Source organism: Cotesia typhae, unplaced genomic scaffold, assembly GCF_013202065.1.
Source record: "Cotesia typhae breed Kobodo isofemale line unplaced genomic scaffold, CoteBio_Ctyphae scaffold_70, whole genome shotgun sequence".
In the NCBI taxonomy this organism is placed as follows: Eukaryota; Metazoa; Arthropoda; class Insecta; order Hymenoptera; family Braconidae; genus Cotesia; species Cotesia typhae.
In genome coordinates, this window is record NW_027423780.1 from 1,967,863 (window position 1) to 1,988,102 (window position 20,240).

Genomic DNA, 20,240 nt, shown 5'->3' on the forward strand with positions numbered 1-20,240 from the left:
TATTCCAAGGTTAAAAATTTGTAAGGGTGTTTTTGCCGGGGATTGTTTAGTTAGAGTCCGGAAAGGACGGGCCTATTTACAAATTTATAATACAACCGATAGTGAAGTCGGTATTATGATCCCTACTCTCAGGGTCCAAGAAGTCGAGCAAATAAATGAGTCTATCCCTGTTGATCCAAATGATTCCCAAAAAGATATACATCAAAGTCTGGGAATTTCTAAGCGTATTTTTACAGTTGTCAAAGATTTTGAATTCACTAACAGATTTGAACAAATTAAACCCTTTTTGCAGTTAGATTATTTAGATAACGATGAAAAAGACATGTCGAACGTTTAGTAAGAAAACACGCGGACCGGTTTTACATTCCAGGGGAGCCTTTAAAGTCTAGTAGTCTATACAAACATAGAATCCCAACAAATTGTAATTTTCCGATTTCTACAAAACAATATCGAATCCCCATCATTTAAAAACTGAAGTCGAAGCTCATGTTAAAGAGGGCCTCAAAACAGGCATTATAAGGCCTTCTGAGTCGCCCTATAATAGCCCCATTTGGATTGTCCCGAAAAAACCGGATTCACAGGGAAATAAGAGATGGCGTGTCGTGATAGATTTCCGTTTGTTAAATGAAAAAACAATTACTGACGCGTACCCTCTCCCAAATATAATAGAAATTTTGGATCAACTAGGTGGCTCGCAATATTTCTCGGTCTTTGATTTAGCGTCAGGTTATCACCAAATCGAGATGGACCCTAAAGACAGTCATAAGACAACTTTTTCTACTCCACAAGGGCATTGAGAGTATACTCGCATGCCTTTTGGATTAAAAAATGCCCCAGCAACCTTTCAGAGGTTGATGGATACTGTGTTGACAAGTCTTCATGGAGTCTCGATGTTTGTGTACCTTGACGATATTATTGTTTTTGCCAAAGACCTGGATGACCATGAAAAGAAAATCGACGAATTAATGAATAGATTGCGACGAGCGAATTTACAATTACAATCGGAAAAATGCAATTTTCTACGGCCAAAGGTGAGCTATTTAGGTCATATTATAAGTCGCGAGGGATTAAGACCAAACCCTGATAAAATAGATGCAGTCAAAAATTTTCCTGTTCCAAAGAAACAACGAAATATCAGGGAATTTTTAGGTTTAGCTGGATACTATCGTCGGTTTATTAAGAATTTTTCGAGAATAGCTAAACCCTTAACAAGGTTATTAGAAAAAGACGTGGATTTTAAATGGGACGATAAAACTCAAGCGGCTTTTGAGGAATTAAAATCAGCTCTATGTACCGCACCTGTATTGCAATACCCAGATTTTTCGCAACCCTTTATAATAACAACTGACGCTTCTGGACTCGCGGTCGGGGCTGTACTATCACAAGGGGAAATCGGCAAAGATCGACCTATCGCGTATTTCTCCAAGGTATTAAGGGGGGCAGAATTAAGATACGACACTTATGAGAAAGAAGCGTACGCCATGATTCAAGCGGTTAAAAATTTCCGAGCGTACGTGTATGGTCGTCCATTTGTAATAGTAACGGATCACAAACCTCTAGTTTGGTTTCGCACTGCAACGGACGGAAACTCTCGCGTTCTGAAATGGAGATTAAAATTAGCTGAGTATGAATACAATGTTCTTTATAAACCCGGCAAGATCAATTTAAATGCGGACGCGTTATCCAGGAACCCCGTGGAACTGGTGAATGTCACTACCCGAGCACAAAAAACAAGGGAAGAAAGCAACGAAAAATTACAGCCATTAAGAGATTATTACAAAGAACCTGCAGTAGAAACACCGAAGACTTCTCTGCAGGAAAAGGAACCTGCAGTAGAAACACCGAAGACTTCTCTGCAGGAAAAGGAACCTGCAGTAGGAACACCGAAGACTCCTCTGCAGGGAATAGTGGGCGCCCCAGCCAAGAAGAGGGGAAGACCGCCTAAACATCGAGAGAAACCTGATGAAATCAGGATCGACCCGAGCGAGTTGATGCCTTCATTAGGCCCCGGTGTTAATAACGAATCTTATTCGACGTCCGAGGATGAATCCAGTTCCAACGAACCGGACAGTTCAACTGAAACTACCAGCGAGTTAAAAAGGAAGGAATACGATAAAGCCGCGAATATTATAGTAACGAGAGATTTATTTCAGTATCGACATGATAATATGGTTTACTTTTTAAATGGAGATGGGCAACCTTGCGATGAGGGTGCTCGATCATTGAAATCAATTGGTAAACTTCCTAATGTTGGGTTTATCGACACTGGTCAAGTGTATTGGACCAAGAAAGGGAACACGAACCATTTCGGATTGGTGATTCGCGGAACAAGCGGGGAATCAATCATACGTATCAGAAGCAACATCGCTAAATATCTAGTGAAGCTCAAGGGAATATTGAAGGACAAAGGAATAACAAATTTTTCAATAGCATTCTCAGAATTCATCGAAAATATACCTTGGAAAGGAGTGTTATCGTTAATCCATGATATCTATGAAAGGGAACCGATAAAAGTTATAATCTGTCTTGGAACAATTCGCTATGTTCCATACGACAAACGCGATCAAATATTCTACGAAGCCCACAAATCAGCAATTGGGGGGCACAAAGGAGTCTCGAAGACGTACAATCGTATTAAAACAAAATATTATTGGGAAAATTTGAGGCAAGATATCCAGATACGCATCCAACAGTGTCTGGAGTGTCAGCTCAAAAAGCTCGTTCGCGTCAAGACAAAGCAACCGATGTTGATAACCGATACTCCCGGAACGGTTTTCGAAAAAATCGCTATGGATATCGTTGGTCCATTGCCGGTTACTGAACAGGGTTTTGAATATATTTTAACTATTCAAGACCAACTCTCTAAATTTTGCCTAGCGGCACCATTACATAATATGTTAGCAACGACAGTTGCTGACGTATTTATCAAACGTTTTATTTGTACATTCGGGGTCCCGAAAGTCTTATTGACTGACCAGGGCCGAAATTTTATAAGTTCCTTCATGCAAAGAATTAGTAAGAGATTTAAAATTAAAAAGATACAGACAACTGCATTTAGACCGCAATCAAATGGCTCCCTAGAGCGTTCCCATCACGTTCTGGGAGAATATTTGAAACAATTTGTAAGTCGAGACAATGAATGGGATAGCTGGCTTGAACTAGCGACCTTTTCCTATAACACTTGTGTTCATGAGGGAACTAAATTTACTCCCTATGAACTTGTGTTCGGAAAAGTCGCTCGTGTACCGACTAGTGAACCCCTTCATGAACTCGACTGCTTACCAACCTATAACGATTATATTAGTAAATTAGTGAGTAGATTAATAAACATTCGAGAATTAGCCCGCGAAAATTTAATTAAAGCAAAAGAGAAATATACGATAAACATATAAAAATTGTAACCTTTAAAGAGGGAGAAAATGTTTTTCTTTTAAAGGGGCCCAAGGCCAATAAGTTCGGGGACCATTACGATGGACCATATAAGATTTTAGAAGTTTTCCCTAATGGAAATATAAGTATAAAAATAGGGGGTAGAACGAAGATCGTACATCCGAATCGGTTAAAGAAAACAACCATTGAAGTTTCAACTCCCAAAAGGAAACGAACTAAAGTCGTGGACCCAGATCCCGACTTTAGACCTTAATTATTAATTTTTGTTTCAGATATGAATATCCAACTACTTATTGTAATGGTTATGTGTTGGGGCTGTTCCGAGGCAATAATCGGGTATGACTGTGGTAGTAAAATTTTAAATATGACTACGATATCGCTGGTAGACATCGATGAATGTGACATAGAGGAAGATCGGGTAGAAACGTCTCTCCCTGATATCGCACTCTTACAACTGAACGAGTATCAGCATACTAAAACAATCCAATGTAAAATAGAAATTCGTCGTGTCATCCAACATTGTGGGTGGCAGTCATATAATTCCATAGTCAGCCAGGGAATAAACGAATACATCTACCCGATCTCCCGCGAGCTATGTCAGGTCGCGCATGACCATAAGACGTTACGTATAGGAAATACATTCATCGATGGTCTCGAAGTAAATACCACCACAGTACGTAGTATCAGTTTGGCAGGCAGTGTTAACTCTAACGCTGACTGTACCAATTCCCAATATTCTGATCCCTTCGGTACGTGGAATAACGTTTTTGTAATAGGAACGGCTAAGATCACACTTAAGGTACAATCAATTAGAGTTAAAGTTTCAGAAAATAAGGTTTATTTCCCATCCGGACATCAATGTAATTTAGATAAAGGTAATTGTATTGATCCCGAGTACGGATATTTATATTGGAATTCGCTTCCACAAAGATTTTGTATTACCAATACATATTCAGTATTGTTTAAGGGTTTTGCAACTAGTTTAAAGTCCAAAACAGAAACAGTATACTCTATGAATGTAAAAGATACTAGTTTTTCGCTGAATACTATTGGAGCTGAGACCTCGTGTGGCGTAACGATTATCCGAACAGAACATCCTAAATTATTCATTGTCACAAATGAAGATCTAGAGTCATTGGAAAAAACAAACATAGTTCAATCAGATCCAGATAATTTGGATATCTTTATGTACACGAACGCTAAATTTGTTTACGTCGAGCGGTACATCCGGTCTCAGGTCCAATCGTTATACTTAGACGTAATGAAAAATAAATGTAAGCTAGAGGAAGAAATCTTGAAGAATACGCTGTCAATCGCCTCTACGCAGCCGGACGAGTTCGCTTTCCGTTATATGGAAGGATCTGGATATATGGCGGTTGTGGCAGGGGAAGTGATCCACATCGTGCAGTGCGTTCCAGTAGAAGTTAAGGTTCAACAGCTAGACAAGTGCTACAATAGAATGCCCGTTCAACGTGGGAACCAGAGTATGTTCTTGACTCCAAGGACCCATGTTCTCACAAATTTAGCAACAGAATTACCTTGCAACTCGCCACTTTTGCAGATTTATAAACTTGGTACCATTTGGTACAAGTTCATGCCGAGACCAGTAGAAGCTTTACCACCAAAAACTTTGAAACCCAGTACAAAGATGACATGGACTTATCAAAATCCAGCCAATTTAGCAGTCGGGGGCATCTACACCGAAAACGACCTTGACGCAACGCGTGGACGTATCATGTTCACAATGGAACAATCCGCTGTTCTCGAGACTGTAGCACAACAAATCATCAAAGACTCTCAAGGATCACCGTCGATTTTTAATGCATTCAATGAGGACGTCTTGGACAAATTAGCCGAAAGTGCATGGTCAAGAACTTGGGGAAAATTCACCGGGTTCGGCACCTATTGTGCTGGCATTATCGGAATAGTCATGTGCCTGAGGATCATCAAATTGGTTGCGGATACCGTCATCCATGGGTATGCCCTACACACGGTATACGGGTGGTCCATTTGTCTCGTTGGGGCACTGTGGGATTCATTCACTCATCTGTTGCTGCATTTAGGTAATCAGAAACGACGACAAGAAGAAACTAGTTCTATTAAACGGTCAACCTCTGAAAACAACGTTGAAAGAAAAGAAACATCACCCACTGCACCTGTGGGCTACCCCTGTCTGACCAACGCCACTATGCGAGTTGATCCGACGGATTCATCGACAACGGAACCGAAGAAAGGAGTTTTTGTTTAAGAATACATTTTAAGCGAATAATAAATTAAGTTAATAGGCCAACAAACAAAGGAAAAATCTTGGCGTCGCACTCGTTCATTTAAGGTTCATTCGTGCTTCCGTCTAACGGCGGGGGTGTTATGTAAAACAATTTTTTCTTTAAATAATTTTTAGAAATAATTTCTTTTTATTTTTCCATTAAAAACCGACATAATTTTTCCTTCGTCTGTAGATTAGATAATAAGATATATAGGGCCCATGTCCCTTACTCAGGTACTTAGTCTAAGACCTCAATGCATTTAAGACTTCAAAAACCTAAATAAACAGATAAATGGGAGTTTTATTATACAAAAAAAAAAAAACTAAATAAAAAAACCTTTAGAAGATAATATCCGAAATTTTCAAGGACATTCTTAAATGCATTGTGGCATTTGAACTTAGACTGGGAAATATTTTTTTTTCTCATTAAAAACTCATAAAAAAAACCCCCATTAAAAACTCATAAGAATAAAATAGTTTTACTGCCTAGACATATAATAAAAACTAATAATTTAAGTTTACAAATAAACTAAGAAATTTATTTAAAACACGCGTTGAATTAAATAATAAAATAGGCAAATACTGACTCAATATAAATAGTCTAGTTAACAATTATAGTACAATTATAGTTAACAAAATTATTAATTAAATCTTAATAGGGATTGATAAAATATTTAATATCAGTTAATTGTTCGATTAAATTATTTAAATATTAACTAAGTTTAATAAATAAAGTCTAATATTTAAAGTTCTAAAATAACGTAGTGTACATTAACATTGGGGTCTCTAATGCATTAGTGTGTGTGTATAGATGCGCCTATACACTATCACAGATGTATAGTACGTAACCTGTGACCTGTACTTGTACGCCAGTATACAGGGTAGACCGCCCTCGCAACATTTTCCGACGCCTCCGAAGAGAGGGAAAGCGTCCCCGAAACTCGAATGTTAATTGGACATTGAGTTCTCCCTCCAAGTAACAATCAAGGGACCACAAAAATCTTAGACCCGGAAAACTGCTGGGTGTTCCCTCTCTTCGTGCTTTGGCCGTCCTAGTGGTAACATCGCCTAAGTTTTAATAAGTCTTAACTGACCACGCGTTAATTTATCGTATCGAAACTTAAAATATTGTAAAAGAAAGTAAAATAAAGTAAAATAAAATCGTAGAGGAAACCAACTAAAATTAAATTAAATCGACAAGGCTCATCAACTTTATCAGGTATATTCTGAATTATTTAATATTTGTAAATTTGATATCATTGTAGAATCGTTATATGAAAGAAAACATTAATAGTTGATCACTGTGTAATAGCTATAATAATTGTAATAATTTTAATTCAACTAAGATTATAAATTTTCATTTATTTAATATTTGTGGACTTGATATATGAAAGAAAACATTAATAGTTGATCATTGTGTAATAGCTATAATAATTGTAATAACTTTAATTCAACTAAGATTATAAATTTTCATCTACTTAAAATATATATTAAAATTATCCAACGTCCAATTTATTCAAAAAACCTATTCTCAATAAATAAAACCTCAGAATTCCCGGTCTATTAGCCTAACACGCTAGGACCAAATATCTTACATTTAATAAAAAATCAAATAATTTTTACATAACACAACAAAACTAAAATTCTGTTTCTCTCATAGCAGCTAGTAGCATTAAAAAACTTAACGTGACTGACCCGTGTAAACTCTTCGGTTTCAATCAATTAACTAGCTTATCAATGGGGATTTTAAATTTTTTATGTATATATAGTTAAAGTTTAACATTTTTTTGAATTAAAAAAGTTGTTAATCTAGATTTAATGCTCTACTACACATTAATTTAACAATAACAATAATTATTTTGGTAATGATAAACAATGATAATGATACTTTTAACATCAAGTTATCATTACCGATATAATAAATTTCATTTTTATAATGATTATTATTGTTATTGTTACAATGACATTATTGTTAATAAAGGGGACAATGCATCATACGCATAATTGTAATATCTATGGCCTAAAAATTACAATTATTTGAAATCCACTCGATTGAATAACAATGCCACCTACAGGCAACGACTACAAAGTCGTAGAATGTGTACACTATCCAATGAGAATTGTCTAAATCTTGAACTGCTGGCCTGAAGGAAGCAAGTAATACTCAAACAATCTTTAGCCTGTTGTGTATTTAGTCTAGTTAATAAATGAAATTCAATAGAAAGAATAGGTTTGAAAACCATCCACATATGAAGTTGTTTGATAGTTTGTTCTTGAAATTTTGTATTTATATAGTATTTTAACATTCTTAATTTCAAAATTAAATTTTTCCCGCGCAACATTGATAATTTATAAATGAATAAATTAATGCACGCAAAGCTATTCTAATATGATAGGTTGTTTATTCGTTAATTTTGATAATCAAATCCTAATAAAAAAATTGAAGTTCTGTTTCTCTCATATTAGCTAGTAGCATTAAACACTTAACGTGACTGATCCGCGTAAACTCCGCGGTTAAAAGCGATTAACAATCTTATTAATAGGGATTTTACATTTTTATTTATATACAGTGTTATGCCGGACTCAATGTTCGACATTTTTATTTAATATTGAATCGGCTTTAATTATTTTAGTAATAATTTTGTAATTTTGTATTTACGAACATTTACTTTGTTATCTCAAATTTTTGTTATCTTCAAATTTATCAATAGTATTTTCAAAAGAAACTTATTTTAAAAAAATTTAGTTGTAGCTGGGCCTGACCACACTAAGAGATTTAAGCCTGAACAAATACCCTAATGGAATTTTAAACTTTGTCGAGAACCGAAATAGAAGTTTTCGATAACAAAATAAATGTATATATAAACAATAGTTTAAATAAAACGAAAGTAAATAATGATAAAAGAAAAAAATAAAAAGGAATCTCATGATAATTCTAGTATCAACAAAAAAAAAATATAAATGTTGATAATTTAAGGAACAAAAATTAAATAACTATAGTTTAAGTCTAAACAAAAAAAAATAATAAATAAATGTTTCTTTTATTTTCGAATAAAATAACGACTTAAGTAAAAAGAAAAATTTAGATCTAAGAAACTAATGATAATTTGTAATCTATGCACAAATTAATTTTTATCTAACTAATTTAATAATTCCTCGTGAGTAGAATAATAAGATATGATCATCGGAAATTATATTTTAATTAATAATTTAAATTAGTGAAAAAGATAAAAATTTAATAATAATTCTTTTCTAATTGTTAAATATAGAATTTAAGAAAAGGGGGTCAAAAGGCCCTTGAGACAACGTGGAAGGAGTAGTGCGCTACCCGAAGCGATGGGCTTTTTGAGAAGGGGAAACTCGGACCACTTAGTGTTATTGTAATTGGCCTAGAGTTTCCCTGGAACATAGAAATTAGGAAAATGTCACCGCCCACAAGGTCTTGTCGATTTCAGTTTTCCAAGTTTTTTCAAATCAGTTCAGTTCAAGTTTTTACCACCTCAACACGAGGTCAAGTTTGGAGTAGACCCAAGTTTCATCAGTTCAATTTACAATTTAAATTTTTCATTTCGTACGCGTTGTTTTAAAACAGATTCGATTTAATTCTTTCCTTAAAGCTACTGAAACAGACAAGAAGACACAGATATTGAGTAAGTGTAAAATTATAAGTTTCGTTTTGTGTATTTCTTTTATTCCGAATTGAAATTTGTATTAGAAGTTTAAAATATATCTATGAAATTTAACTCATATTTATTATTGTTCATTTCACGAAATTTTTCCTGTAAGCTTCAGATCCTTATCTATCAGCCTAACGGCTAGGATAAAAAGAATTAAATTTTAGTTGCGTTTTCGACGTTACAAAAGTAAAAATTTTAACATTTTTTTGAATTAAAAAAGTTGTTGAATTGGATTTAATACTCTAATACACATTAATTTAATAATAACAATAATTCATTCAGTAATAATAATGATAATGATATTTTTAACATCAATTTGGTATTACCGATATAATTAATTTCAGTCTCATAATTTTTATTATTAGTGTTATTGTTATTATGACATTGTTGTAAGTAAATGACACAATACACCATGCGCATAATTGTAAGACTTTTCACCTAAAGATTAAAATTATTTGAAATCCATTTGATTGGATAACAATGCAACCTATCGGCAATGACCACAAAATCATAGAATGGTACACTATCCAATGGGAATAACCTCTGTTTATGATTGTTCATGTACAAAAAACCTTTGTTCCCACTTCAAATTGTTTATTTCTTGTTTAATTAACATTTTTAATAAGCTGAATATTTGTATTCTAAATAGTTGCACTGCGCATGCGTCAACTTTACGTTTAGACTTTCAGCGTGGACTGTTGAAAATTATATTGACCAGCACAGTGATTAGAGTAAGTGTATTTTTCTTGTAATTTCAATTACAGAGGTCACAGGACAAAAGGGCAACATGTAGTTTTTAATAATTTTATAATAAGTTTTATTTTAATAAAGTATTGAAATTTTTTGTTAATTGTTATGGATTTTTTTTTTTTTTTTTTTTTTTATAGTTCGTAGTATTCATGAAAATAGAATTGATAAAAATAAAAAAAAAAATGTACATGCATTGATTAACAATTCTCTCGATATTTTTTAAGAAATTTAGAATGAAATGAATATTTATTAGTTATTTATTTATTTACTTAATGACATTGATATTGGCTGACGTCTAACAATTTTTTTTTTAATTATTTGAATTAATTAAATAGTAATTCCTAAAAATTACACTCGTAAATTTTTAATTTTTACACATGAGATGTACTTGTCACTATAATTTTCAAAAGACCGCGCTAAAAGTCTATATACGTAAAGTTGACGCATGCGCAGTGCAAATATTTAAATGCATACATACAGCTAATTAAAAATGTTAATTAAACAACAAATAAAAAATGTGAAGTAGGAACAAATGTTAAATATACATGAACAATCAAAAATAGAGGCTTGATGACTCAAATTGCTACCAAAATATTAAAAAATGCGACAGGGGGGCTAACTTAAAGGTACATTATTAATAAATTCTTTTTAAAATAAATGGAGAACGATCAAATGTTGAGAGTGAATAAATAAAGAACAAACGAAAAGCTAAAAACGTGATAGAAAAAAAAATCAAAAATTAAAAGAAAAAAATTTGGGGTTCTAACTTCAGTGAGCTATCCCGTTGAATCTACAGTTTATGTAGAAATAATTCCAGTGCACTCTGGTGGTTGTAGATGCAAGCTGTGAATTCACTTTTTTCAGTGTAGTTGCGTATCTATAGTAAGATTACTACACATTTTTATTTTATCTAGTCTGTGGCGGTGACTTTTCTCCAAGAAAAAAAAGTCAGGATCGAAATTTCTGGGGTTACTATAGTTTGTGCTGATAAAATGTAATAATTTTAAGTGAATTAAATGTTATAATTGATTATAATTAATTAATATCAGTAAAATAGAGTATGACTTACTTTTATGATATATCATTTTGGAAAAAGGAGTACCATAGTTAAATAAAATTTTGCAACCTCGAATTACCATTGTGCTTACAGTAAACACAGTCGGTAGTCTGGCGCTCCTTTTACAACGGAATTTTTGAACGGAACTTGGCGCCAGATTCTACCGAATCTGTGGATGTCCATATGACTTTCGGATACTGTCCTGTCGAGATTTGTATCGTCGGATCATGGGATGGAGGGTAAAATAATTTTCTATAGATGGCGACGTGGATATTGTTTTTTCGGTCAAATGACCATTCAGAAAGTGTTCATCTGTGCGAAAAAGAAGACCACCCGCAGTTTCAAAACCTTGATCAGGTTTAAACCTGTTGGATGACGTCATCTACTACGTAGTTTAAAAGTTCTGTAACAATATAAGTCATATACTGTTCAGTTACATGACCTTGAACAAGTTCAGACTTGTCTGATGACGTCATTAAGTACGCAGCAAAAATAGAACAAACAAAACTGCGCAGTTACCGTGACCTTGAATAGGTCGAGACCTGTCAAATGACGCCATGTATTACACAGCTAGAAGTAATGAAAGCTACCACCAAATGGCGTTTCGTAAAACCCTTTCCGCAAGTAGTTGTCATAACCTAATTTTACATATCTAAAATATGGACATATACATACGTCAAATGCGTAATCCTGAACTATTAATCTGTTACGGCCAAGTCGAAGGCAGGTTAGTAGTTGAAGATTATTTTGTCTAACCTAAAAATGGCGAAAATCAGACTCAAAATGGCCGAAAAATCCAAAATACCGGATAGCAACCACCAGATGGTGTATTTACAATTCAAAATGGCAGGATCACAATTTAAAATGATAGATAGCAGCCGAAAGATGGTAAGTAAATGGCGAGAAAATGACGGATGGTCTAGTTTAAAAAATAGTAGATTCAAATCGCAGAATTCATTTCCGGCGCCACCTATGAAAATATGAACCAAGTTGATAAGAAGACATCCACCATATCCATAACATTTTGGTAAAAACAGACCTGTCATATCTGCGGACGGCAATATGGACACGAACCAACCTTCGGTAACTTAGTATGGATATTGACCCGCAAATCTGTCTTACAGACCGGGCTCACATTTTCCCCGGTCACACTACTGTACAATAGATGGCGTTAACTTGCAAATAATTAATAGGAAGCGTAAATAATTTTGAATTAATAGGGCTCAACAATAGTTCGCCGTTGAGCAACCTTTCACTGGGTTAATTTCTCGACTGGAGACTTCAGCTGGGGAATTGAAGAAAATCCACTCTATCTGGTGTGTTCTACGGCACAGTTGAGTGGACATTATCACTCACGAGAAAAAGGCGACTCTCCACCTGGAGGTCTTCATCTAAAATGTGGTAGGTGACCACAGTCGAGTAGGTGGGGACAAGGTGGATTCTATATACTCTCCCTTGGGTATCGCGGGATAGGGCCGGCGAAGCAGCACTAGCTACCTGATAGAAGCTGGGAAATAAAAGGCCTATGATGAAAATGAGAGTTGCGCATTGTAAAAGCAACGGGAGAATGATTTTATCGACGATGATAAAATAGACTGTATACGCTGTATATGTGTGGGTTTAGTTTGATTAATCGCCACTTAAACATGTATAAGAATTATTGTTTTGTGTAACAGCCGATCACCTCTTTTTCTCGCGTCGCACTCACTGCAAGAAACGGTACCATCTTTGTTGCACTTATGATTATGGAGCTATTGCAGTTTTGTGTTTCTCTTCTAAACAAATGAAAATCTTGAAAAAAAACGTTCTGCTACGAAATAGATAATTAAAAAATCTATTACAGAGCAGATAATTTTTTTTTTGAGTTTACTCCTTAAGAATTGATTTTGATATAAGGCCCCCGGTATGAAAAAAATATGAGAAGTTAAATCTACTGAACGTAATCATCGTTTGACTGAGTGTGACTGGAAAGATACTAAGCTTTTAAAAAATAAAATTTTAGGTCATGTCCATACTATAATCATATCAAGTAATAAAAAATTTATCCTACGAACATCCAATATTATAAAGAATTAGACTGACTACCTGCGTAGGAACAATTAAAAAAAATTTTTTTTATTGTGACAGGTGGAACAAGTACAAAATGCGTACATGAAGATATTTATTAAGAAGCATTTATATTATTCTAACCTTAGAACCATTATTATTTATATACTAAACTATTTATTATTTAGGATAAATAAAATATGTAATAAAAAAACACGCATAATAAATTAAGAATGCTGTTAACACGATCTTGATAAACTTAGGTGTTAATTACTAGAGAACATAAAATAAATTTTTTTCTAAAACTCGTACGTTTTTTATCCTCTTTTCATCGGGTTATTAATGTTAGGAGAATAAAAAATATATATGTACTCCAATAATATACGAGAAATCAAGTGAGAATCGGAGAAGATTCATAAATCCGAACAAAAACAGTTCCACTGTAAAAAATTACGCCAAGTACACGTTCACAACTCTTGATTTACAAAAATGCCAAGGAGAAATTATCATTTTACAAAAAGATGTAAAATAAAAAAAAAAACGGACCAAGTAGCCGTTATGATCTTCCATAATTGAAAAAATTTTGTGATAAATTTAACGAATAAAAACAATTTTTTAGACGTACTTGGCGTGCGTCATTGAGTACCCAAAATTTTTTCAGATGAATCGTGATAACGTGATAATATCCCTCAGGTAACTCATTGATGTCAAATATCAGTAGTTCAATAATCACCTTATCTCCTGTTCTTTCCCTCTTCACAGCATTGCTGTATGTCTGATAGAAGTTTGATTAAACATCGTTTTTAATGTACAACTTTTAATACCTTTCCAATGAATGAACTGATTTTCAAGTGGCTGGCAGCATTCAACGCCGTTTTTAAGCCCCGTAAAGAATTTTTAAGTTCGCATTGATCAAACGTTAAAATTTAGGAGTACTTCCGAAAAAACACTTTTTCGGTTTTCTTTCGTTCACGATATCTTTTGAACGAATTAACCGATTTTGACTGGTCAAGCGGCAATTGACGTGATTTTTCAAGATCAAGAGCTGATTAGTTTTTGGAGATAATCGACTGAGCCGTTTAAAAGTTATTCCAAAAAGACACTTGAAAACAAAAATTTTTCTGAAATTTTTTCACGGTTTTTTTGAGATATCTTGAAACCCATCTATCGGAATCGGTCAAAATTGTATTCAAAATCCAAGTTCGTTGATGTTTTTTCAAATGGGCCAACCACGATGAAATCGGTAAAGTCGTTCATAAGTTATGGGAGGTTCACACACACACACACACACACACACACACACACACACACACACACACACACACACACACACACACACACACACACACACACACACACACACACACACACACACACACACACACACACACACACACACACACACACACACACACACACACACACACACACACACACACACACACACACACACACACACACACACACACACACACGCACGCACGCGCACACACACACACACACACACACACACACACACACACACACACACACACACACACACACACACACACACACACACACACAGTGACACCCTCATGGGGATACTCATGTAAGTTTTCTGTGACCTTCAAAAAATTTTCAATTGTCTTAGCGAGAAGTTAAAAATATACTGGTGGCAAGAAAAATGATTACTGAATTAATTATAAAAATTGCTTAGTAAATTAATGATCAAATTTCGTGATAAAATCCTGTTTTTTTTTTAATTTATAGTAGAAATAAATCTTACTTTAAAATAGGGCTCCGATGTTTCTTGAACATTTATTAATGCTATATTTTCTAATGAAGTGAATTTAACTAACAGTTCATTCAATTAATAACCTGATTCATTTTTTCTCAATCTGAATGAAATGTTTGGAAGCTATTTAGTTGTACAAATATCAATCTTATCCGTGAAATAATGAAAACAAGCATAAATTTCAATTGTTATCGATTCATATGGTTGCATCAAAATGATCATCAGTAGGGTTAATGACTTGGTGAGGAAGGGCTGAAAAAATTGTCCGTAAAATCAATTTTTATATCAATTCTCTGGCTCAGTTATCAGAAATGAAAAAATTTTGGGTACTCATTGAGTACCCAATATAGGGTGATTCAAAAAAAAAGAATATTTTTTTTTTCGTTTGGTACTCTGAAAAATAGGTTCCTAGACACCTCTAAGAAAGCCTCTCCAAGCATGAGTTCTTAATTGTAACGGGAAGGTCCTCCTTCTTACAGTTTTCTATATTTTCTTATTATCAGATAGAAAAATTTATATCTCGCTTCCAACTACTTGAAAAAATATCTTGTTCCTTAGATTTTGTAGGAAATTGAATGCTCTACAAAAAAGGTCTCTTACGATTTTTTCGTAAACCCAACCGTTTAAAAGATATTAACGGTTAAAGTTTGATTATTTTTGGGAAAATTTTTTATTTCTTATGAATTTTATAACTCAATGAAAAAAATCATTATGAATGATGAAACTCATAGTTTTGTAGAAAATTTACTGCTCTATAAAAATGGTCTCTTATGATTTTTCGATCAAGTTGAGCGTTTACGAGATATTCATCGTCAAACATAAATGCATATCAATTTTTCTAGTTTTTGATCAATAATTCGAAAAATTTCACTTTATTCTGTGAGTTTCAAGGAAATTTAGACAAATTTGAGTTTTTATTATAAAAGCAACTCCTATAGATGTTTTCTGTTCAAAAATTCATTTGAAAGTTTTTATTCTAATAATATTTTTTTAATTTTATCTTTAATAATTTAAAATCTTAATCGCGTTGTCATTTATTATTATGAAATTTGTTCAGTGCGTATTTTTAAATTGTTTTTCACAAAATATACATAAAATTTTCGTTCGAGGGGATTTTTGTTTTGAATTCCATTTCTTCTTCTGTTTGTCTTCTGAAACTAACGCCATCTATGTTTTTTACTCTCAACTATCTTCAGTATCTACCCATTTAATACCGTATTTTCAGTGTTCCTAAAACTGATCATCTTGAATACGTAATAAAATAATTCATTTTAAATAAGTCTTATAATCATCACATAAATTTATTTATCATCAATTAACCTACAATGAATAAAGAAATACGTTTTATCGGAATACCTCTACAAAGAATTTCGGAACGTAAGTTACCAAAAGTGAAAGAGGTTATGCGTGTGTTTTTCTACCAACTTAAAATTTTAAAGTATTCAATCAAACAAAGTGCTAAAAATTCAGTTGACCAAGTTATTGAACTGTGGAGAAAAAATCAGATTCCAACTAGTGGAGCTCCTAATGCAGTCAAAAAATTTCTTCGCTATCACAGTCAATGGTTAAAATTACAAAAAAATTTCGATAAAAAGAATTCAGCGCAAAACCAAAAGGAAATGAAATTTCAGACTGATCTTGAACAATTATTCGACATTGTGAGCGAAAAATCCTTAAAAGTGCTTGATGATAATATTAGAAAGTTGTATTTGGATCAAAAATTCGGTACCCATAAAGAGATTCTTTCTAATAATGTACCTGTATCAAACTTAACCACAACTATGATGGGAATAGATGAGAGTAGTAAGTATCTGAGATATTTAATTATTATAAAGTCAGGTAGTAGTGTAACTTTTCATAGATGACTAGATGACATTTGACTAGACAATTTTTGGAGTCCTTTCTTAATTATTTGTCATCAAAATGAATGAATTCTATACATTTTCTTCGTTTAATTTATAAAACAGATCTTATTCCAGACTTAGATCAACCGTCTACCAGTCATGCGATTGTTCCAAGTGAAAAATCAGAGTCGTTCTCTACGTATACATTAAGTGGAGTTACAAATTTTGGATCTGATTCAGAGTATGAACCTCCAATTCCGACAAAACGAGCAAAACTTGATGTCTTAACTCCTGAAGTCATTTTTGGACTCGACCGAGCTAATGTCAGCAGTAGAAATGCGATGTTTATTATTGCTCCGGTTTTACTAGCAGTAGGTATTAAAATTGAAGATACAACGCTCAGTTATAGTTCAATTCAACGAGCTCGTATGCTTCAAAGAGAAGACATTGCTAAAGGACTTAATGACAACTTTAAGACACACGATAAATACGTTGTGCATTGGGACGGAAAAATGCTGAATGACCTTGTTGGATCAAAATCTGTGGAACGGCTACCAGTTATTTTAACTGCATTTGGTACCGAACAATTACTTGGGGTTCCAAAAATGAATTCTGGGACGGCAGACAATCAAACATCAGCCATTTTATCGACATTGAGTGAATGGGGTATTACTAATTATGTTAAGGCGATGTGTTTTGACACGACGGCAGTTAATACAGGTAACTTATCAATGATAATTTAATCTAAAAAATATTTAATTATTAACGTTCTAGTTTAATTTTTATTGCTTACTGAATTTCACTTTTGAAATTATTGAGAATTATTTACTCATTTGGATTTTAAATATAATCTACAATTTGTTGAAAATATTAAATTTAACGATAGTTATCTATTTTCTTTATACAGGAATTCATAACGGTACATGTAAGGCAATTGAAAAGACTTTGGGAAGAGAGTTAATCTGGTTACCATGTCGTCACCACATTTTGAGATCATATTGAGAAGTGCATTTGAAGTATATTGGCCTGTGTCATCTGGGCCAAACGTACCAATGTTCGGAAGATTTAAAAAATCATGGGATGAAATAAATAAAACTAATTATAAATCTGGAATTGAAGATACTGTTGTTGCTGATATCATTTTGGATAAAAAAATGAAATATCTAGTTTAATTGCACAATCCTTACAGGTATGATTTAACTGCGATTTTAAGAAAAAAATTTTCTTGTTTCTGACAAATTTTTAATTGTTTTTGATAGTTTCTACAACCCCGAGATGACTATAAAGAATTGTTGGAATTGTCGTTGATTTTCCTTGGAGAAATGCCTCAAGAAGAAATTTTTTCAAACGTCCTGGTGCAATTCATCATGCTAGGTGGATGGCGAAGGCAATTTACAGTTTAAAAATGTTTCTATTCAGAAATGAATTTAAACTTTCTAATAAAGAATTGGACGGTCTTCGGCAAATTTGTATATTTATAGTTACACTGTATTTAAAAGCTTGGTTTTCATCAACTTCTGCAACAACTGCTGCTAATCATGACTTGCAGTTTTTGAAAAATTTATTCGAGTACAAAAATATCAATTCATTGATTTCTTCAGCAACTTGTGAAAAAATGATTTTGCATTTATGGTATTTAAGTGATGAACTTGCCATTTTATCATTATTTGACGATACCGTTTCATTGGAAGTAAAAAAATATTGTTGGAGCTGTTAATACTCGTAACGGTACAGATTCTAAAGCTAAAAATTTATAATTGATAAAAACGATTTAAATTCATTAACGCAAAAAGTCTGAGTGACTTTGTTTCTAAAAAGTCTTTAAATCTCTTTAAAATCTTTGATTTACCATATGACTTCCTTGATAAAGATATTGAATCGTGGCCTACTAATGACAGTTACATTGAAAATAAAGAATACTTTAACCAATTGAAAGTTGTTAATGATTCAGCAGAACGAGCTGTTGCATTAGTTAGTGAGTATAATCAATGCTTGACAAAAATGAAGAGCAATTCCAATACTTATTGCAAATTATCAAAGAACATCGAAAAAACTACCCAAACTGCAATAGAGGAAATTATTTACAGTAAAAGTGTACCGTTATGTTGAAAATATTGAAAATTATATGGCAGTTGATAATTAAATAAATAAATTCTTCGATAAAAAAGTGAAACACATGTGAAACACACTAAATTGAATTATATATTTAAAAAAATGCACTAATTTTTGTTTTAATGTAATCAAACATGTCCAAGACTAAAAAAACTAATTAAAAAAATAGTTCATAACATATTTCTATTCATAGAAACTCAAATTTGTCTAAATTTCCTTGAAACTCACAGAATAAATTGAAATTTTTCGAATTATTGATCAAAAACTAGAAAAATTGATATGCATTGATGTTTGACGATGAATATCTCGTAAACGCTCAACTTGATCGAAAAATCATAAGAGACCATTTTTATAGAGCAGTAAATTTTCTACAAAACTATGAGTTTCATCATTCATAATGATTTTTTTCATTGAGTTATAAAATTCATAAGAAATAAAAAATTTTCCCAAAAATAATCAAACTTTAACCGTTAATATCTTTTAAACGGTTGGGTTTACGAAAAAATCGTAAGAGACCTTTTTTGTAGAGCATTCAATTTCCTACAAAATCTAAGGAACAAGATATTTTTTCAAGTAGTTGGAAGCGAGATATAAATTTTTCTATCTGATAATAAGAAAAAATAGAAAACTGTAAGAAGGAGGACCTTCCCGTTACAATTAAGAACTCATGCTTGGAGAGGCTTTCTTAGAGGTGTCTAGGAACCTATTTTTCAGAGTACCAAACGAAAAAAAAAATATTCTTTTTTTTTGAATCACCCTAGTACTCAATGACGCACGCCAAGTACGTCTAAAAAATTGTTTTTATTCGTTAAATTTATCACAAAATTTTTTCAATTATGGAAGATCATAACGGCTACTTGGTCCGTTTTTTTTTATTTTACATCTTTTTGTAAAATGATAATTTCTCCTTGGCATTTTTGTAAATCAAGAGTTGTGAACGTGTACTTGGCGTAATTTTTTACAGTGGAACTGTTTTTGTTCGGATTTTACATCTTTTTGTGAAAATTTCTTCTTTTGACGTGATGAGCACTCGATTTTCGAAACACGAGGTAAAACCAATGACTTCACGATTTTTGAAAATCTTCGATTTTCTTAACAGATAGTTAAAAAAATCATCAAAGTAAATTTAAGATTTTTTTTAGAAATTATATTTACATTGAAATTTTTTTTTAATTACAATTTCCGCCATTTAGAAATACAGAAATTACATATTTCATAAAAAACGTTGCATTTGTTCTTTCGTTTTTTACATTCTCACAGAGTATTTAAAATTTGTCCCTTCCCATACAAGAAAATACGACGGGGCCAGGTATGGGCCTCG

The 20,240-nt window shown here is 32.9% G+C and overlaps 2 protein-coding genes across 2 annotated transcripts; both read left to right on the plus strand.

Moving 5' to 3' along the window:
* Positions 1–3,688: 3,688 nt before the first annotated feature.
* LOC141537176 (uncharacterized) lies at positions 3,689–5,638 on the plus strand. Its single transcript, XM_074258023.1, has one exon. The coding sequence runs from the start codon at positions 3,689–3,691 to the stop codon at positions 5,636–5,638; it is 1,950 nt and encodes a 649-aa protein (XP_074114124.1).
* A 10,380-nt stretch (positions 5,639–16,018) lies between these two features.
* LOC141537178 (uncharacterized) lies at positions 16,019–17,809 on the plus strand. Its single transcript, XM_074258024.1, has 3 exons — positions 16,019–16,766; positions 16,931–17,527; positions 17,715–17,809. Exons 1-3 carry the CDS (start codon positions 16,289–16,291, stop codon positions 17,807–17,809), a joined length of 1,170 nt encoding a protein of 389 aa, XP_074114125.1. The 5' UTR covers positions 16,019–16,288.
* Positions 17,810–20,240: the final 2,431 nt, after the last annotated feature.

Bases quoted from the DNA above. Each gene is read 5' to 3' on its own strand.
- LOC141537176 (XM_074258023.1), top strand. From the start codon at position 3,689: ATGGTTATGTGTTGGGGCTGTTCCGAGGCAATAATCGGGTATGACTGT.
- LOC141537178 (XM_074258024.1), top strand. From the start codon at position 16,289: ATGAATAAAGAAATACGTTTTATCGGAATACCTCTACAAAGAATTTCG. The intron at 16,767-16,930 runs GTAAGTATCTGA...TTTATAAAACAG, and splicing joins GATGGGAATAGATGAGAGTA to ATCTTATTCCAGACTTAGAT. The intron at 17,528-17,714 runs GTAACTTATCAA...TTCTTTATACAG, and splicing joins CACGACGGCAGTTAATACAG to GAATTCATAACGGTACATGT.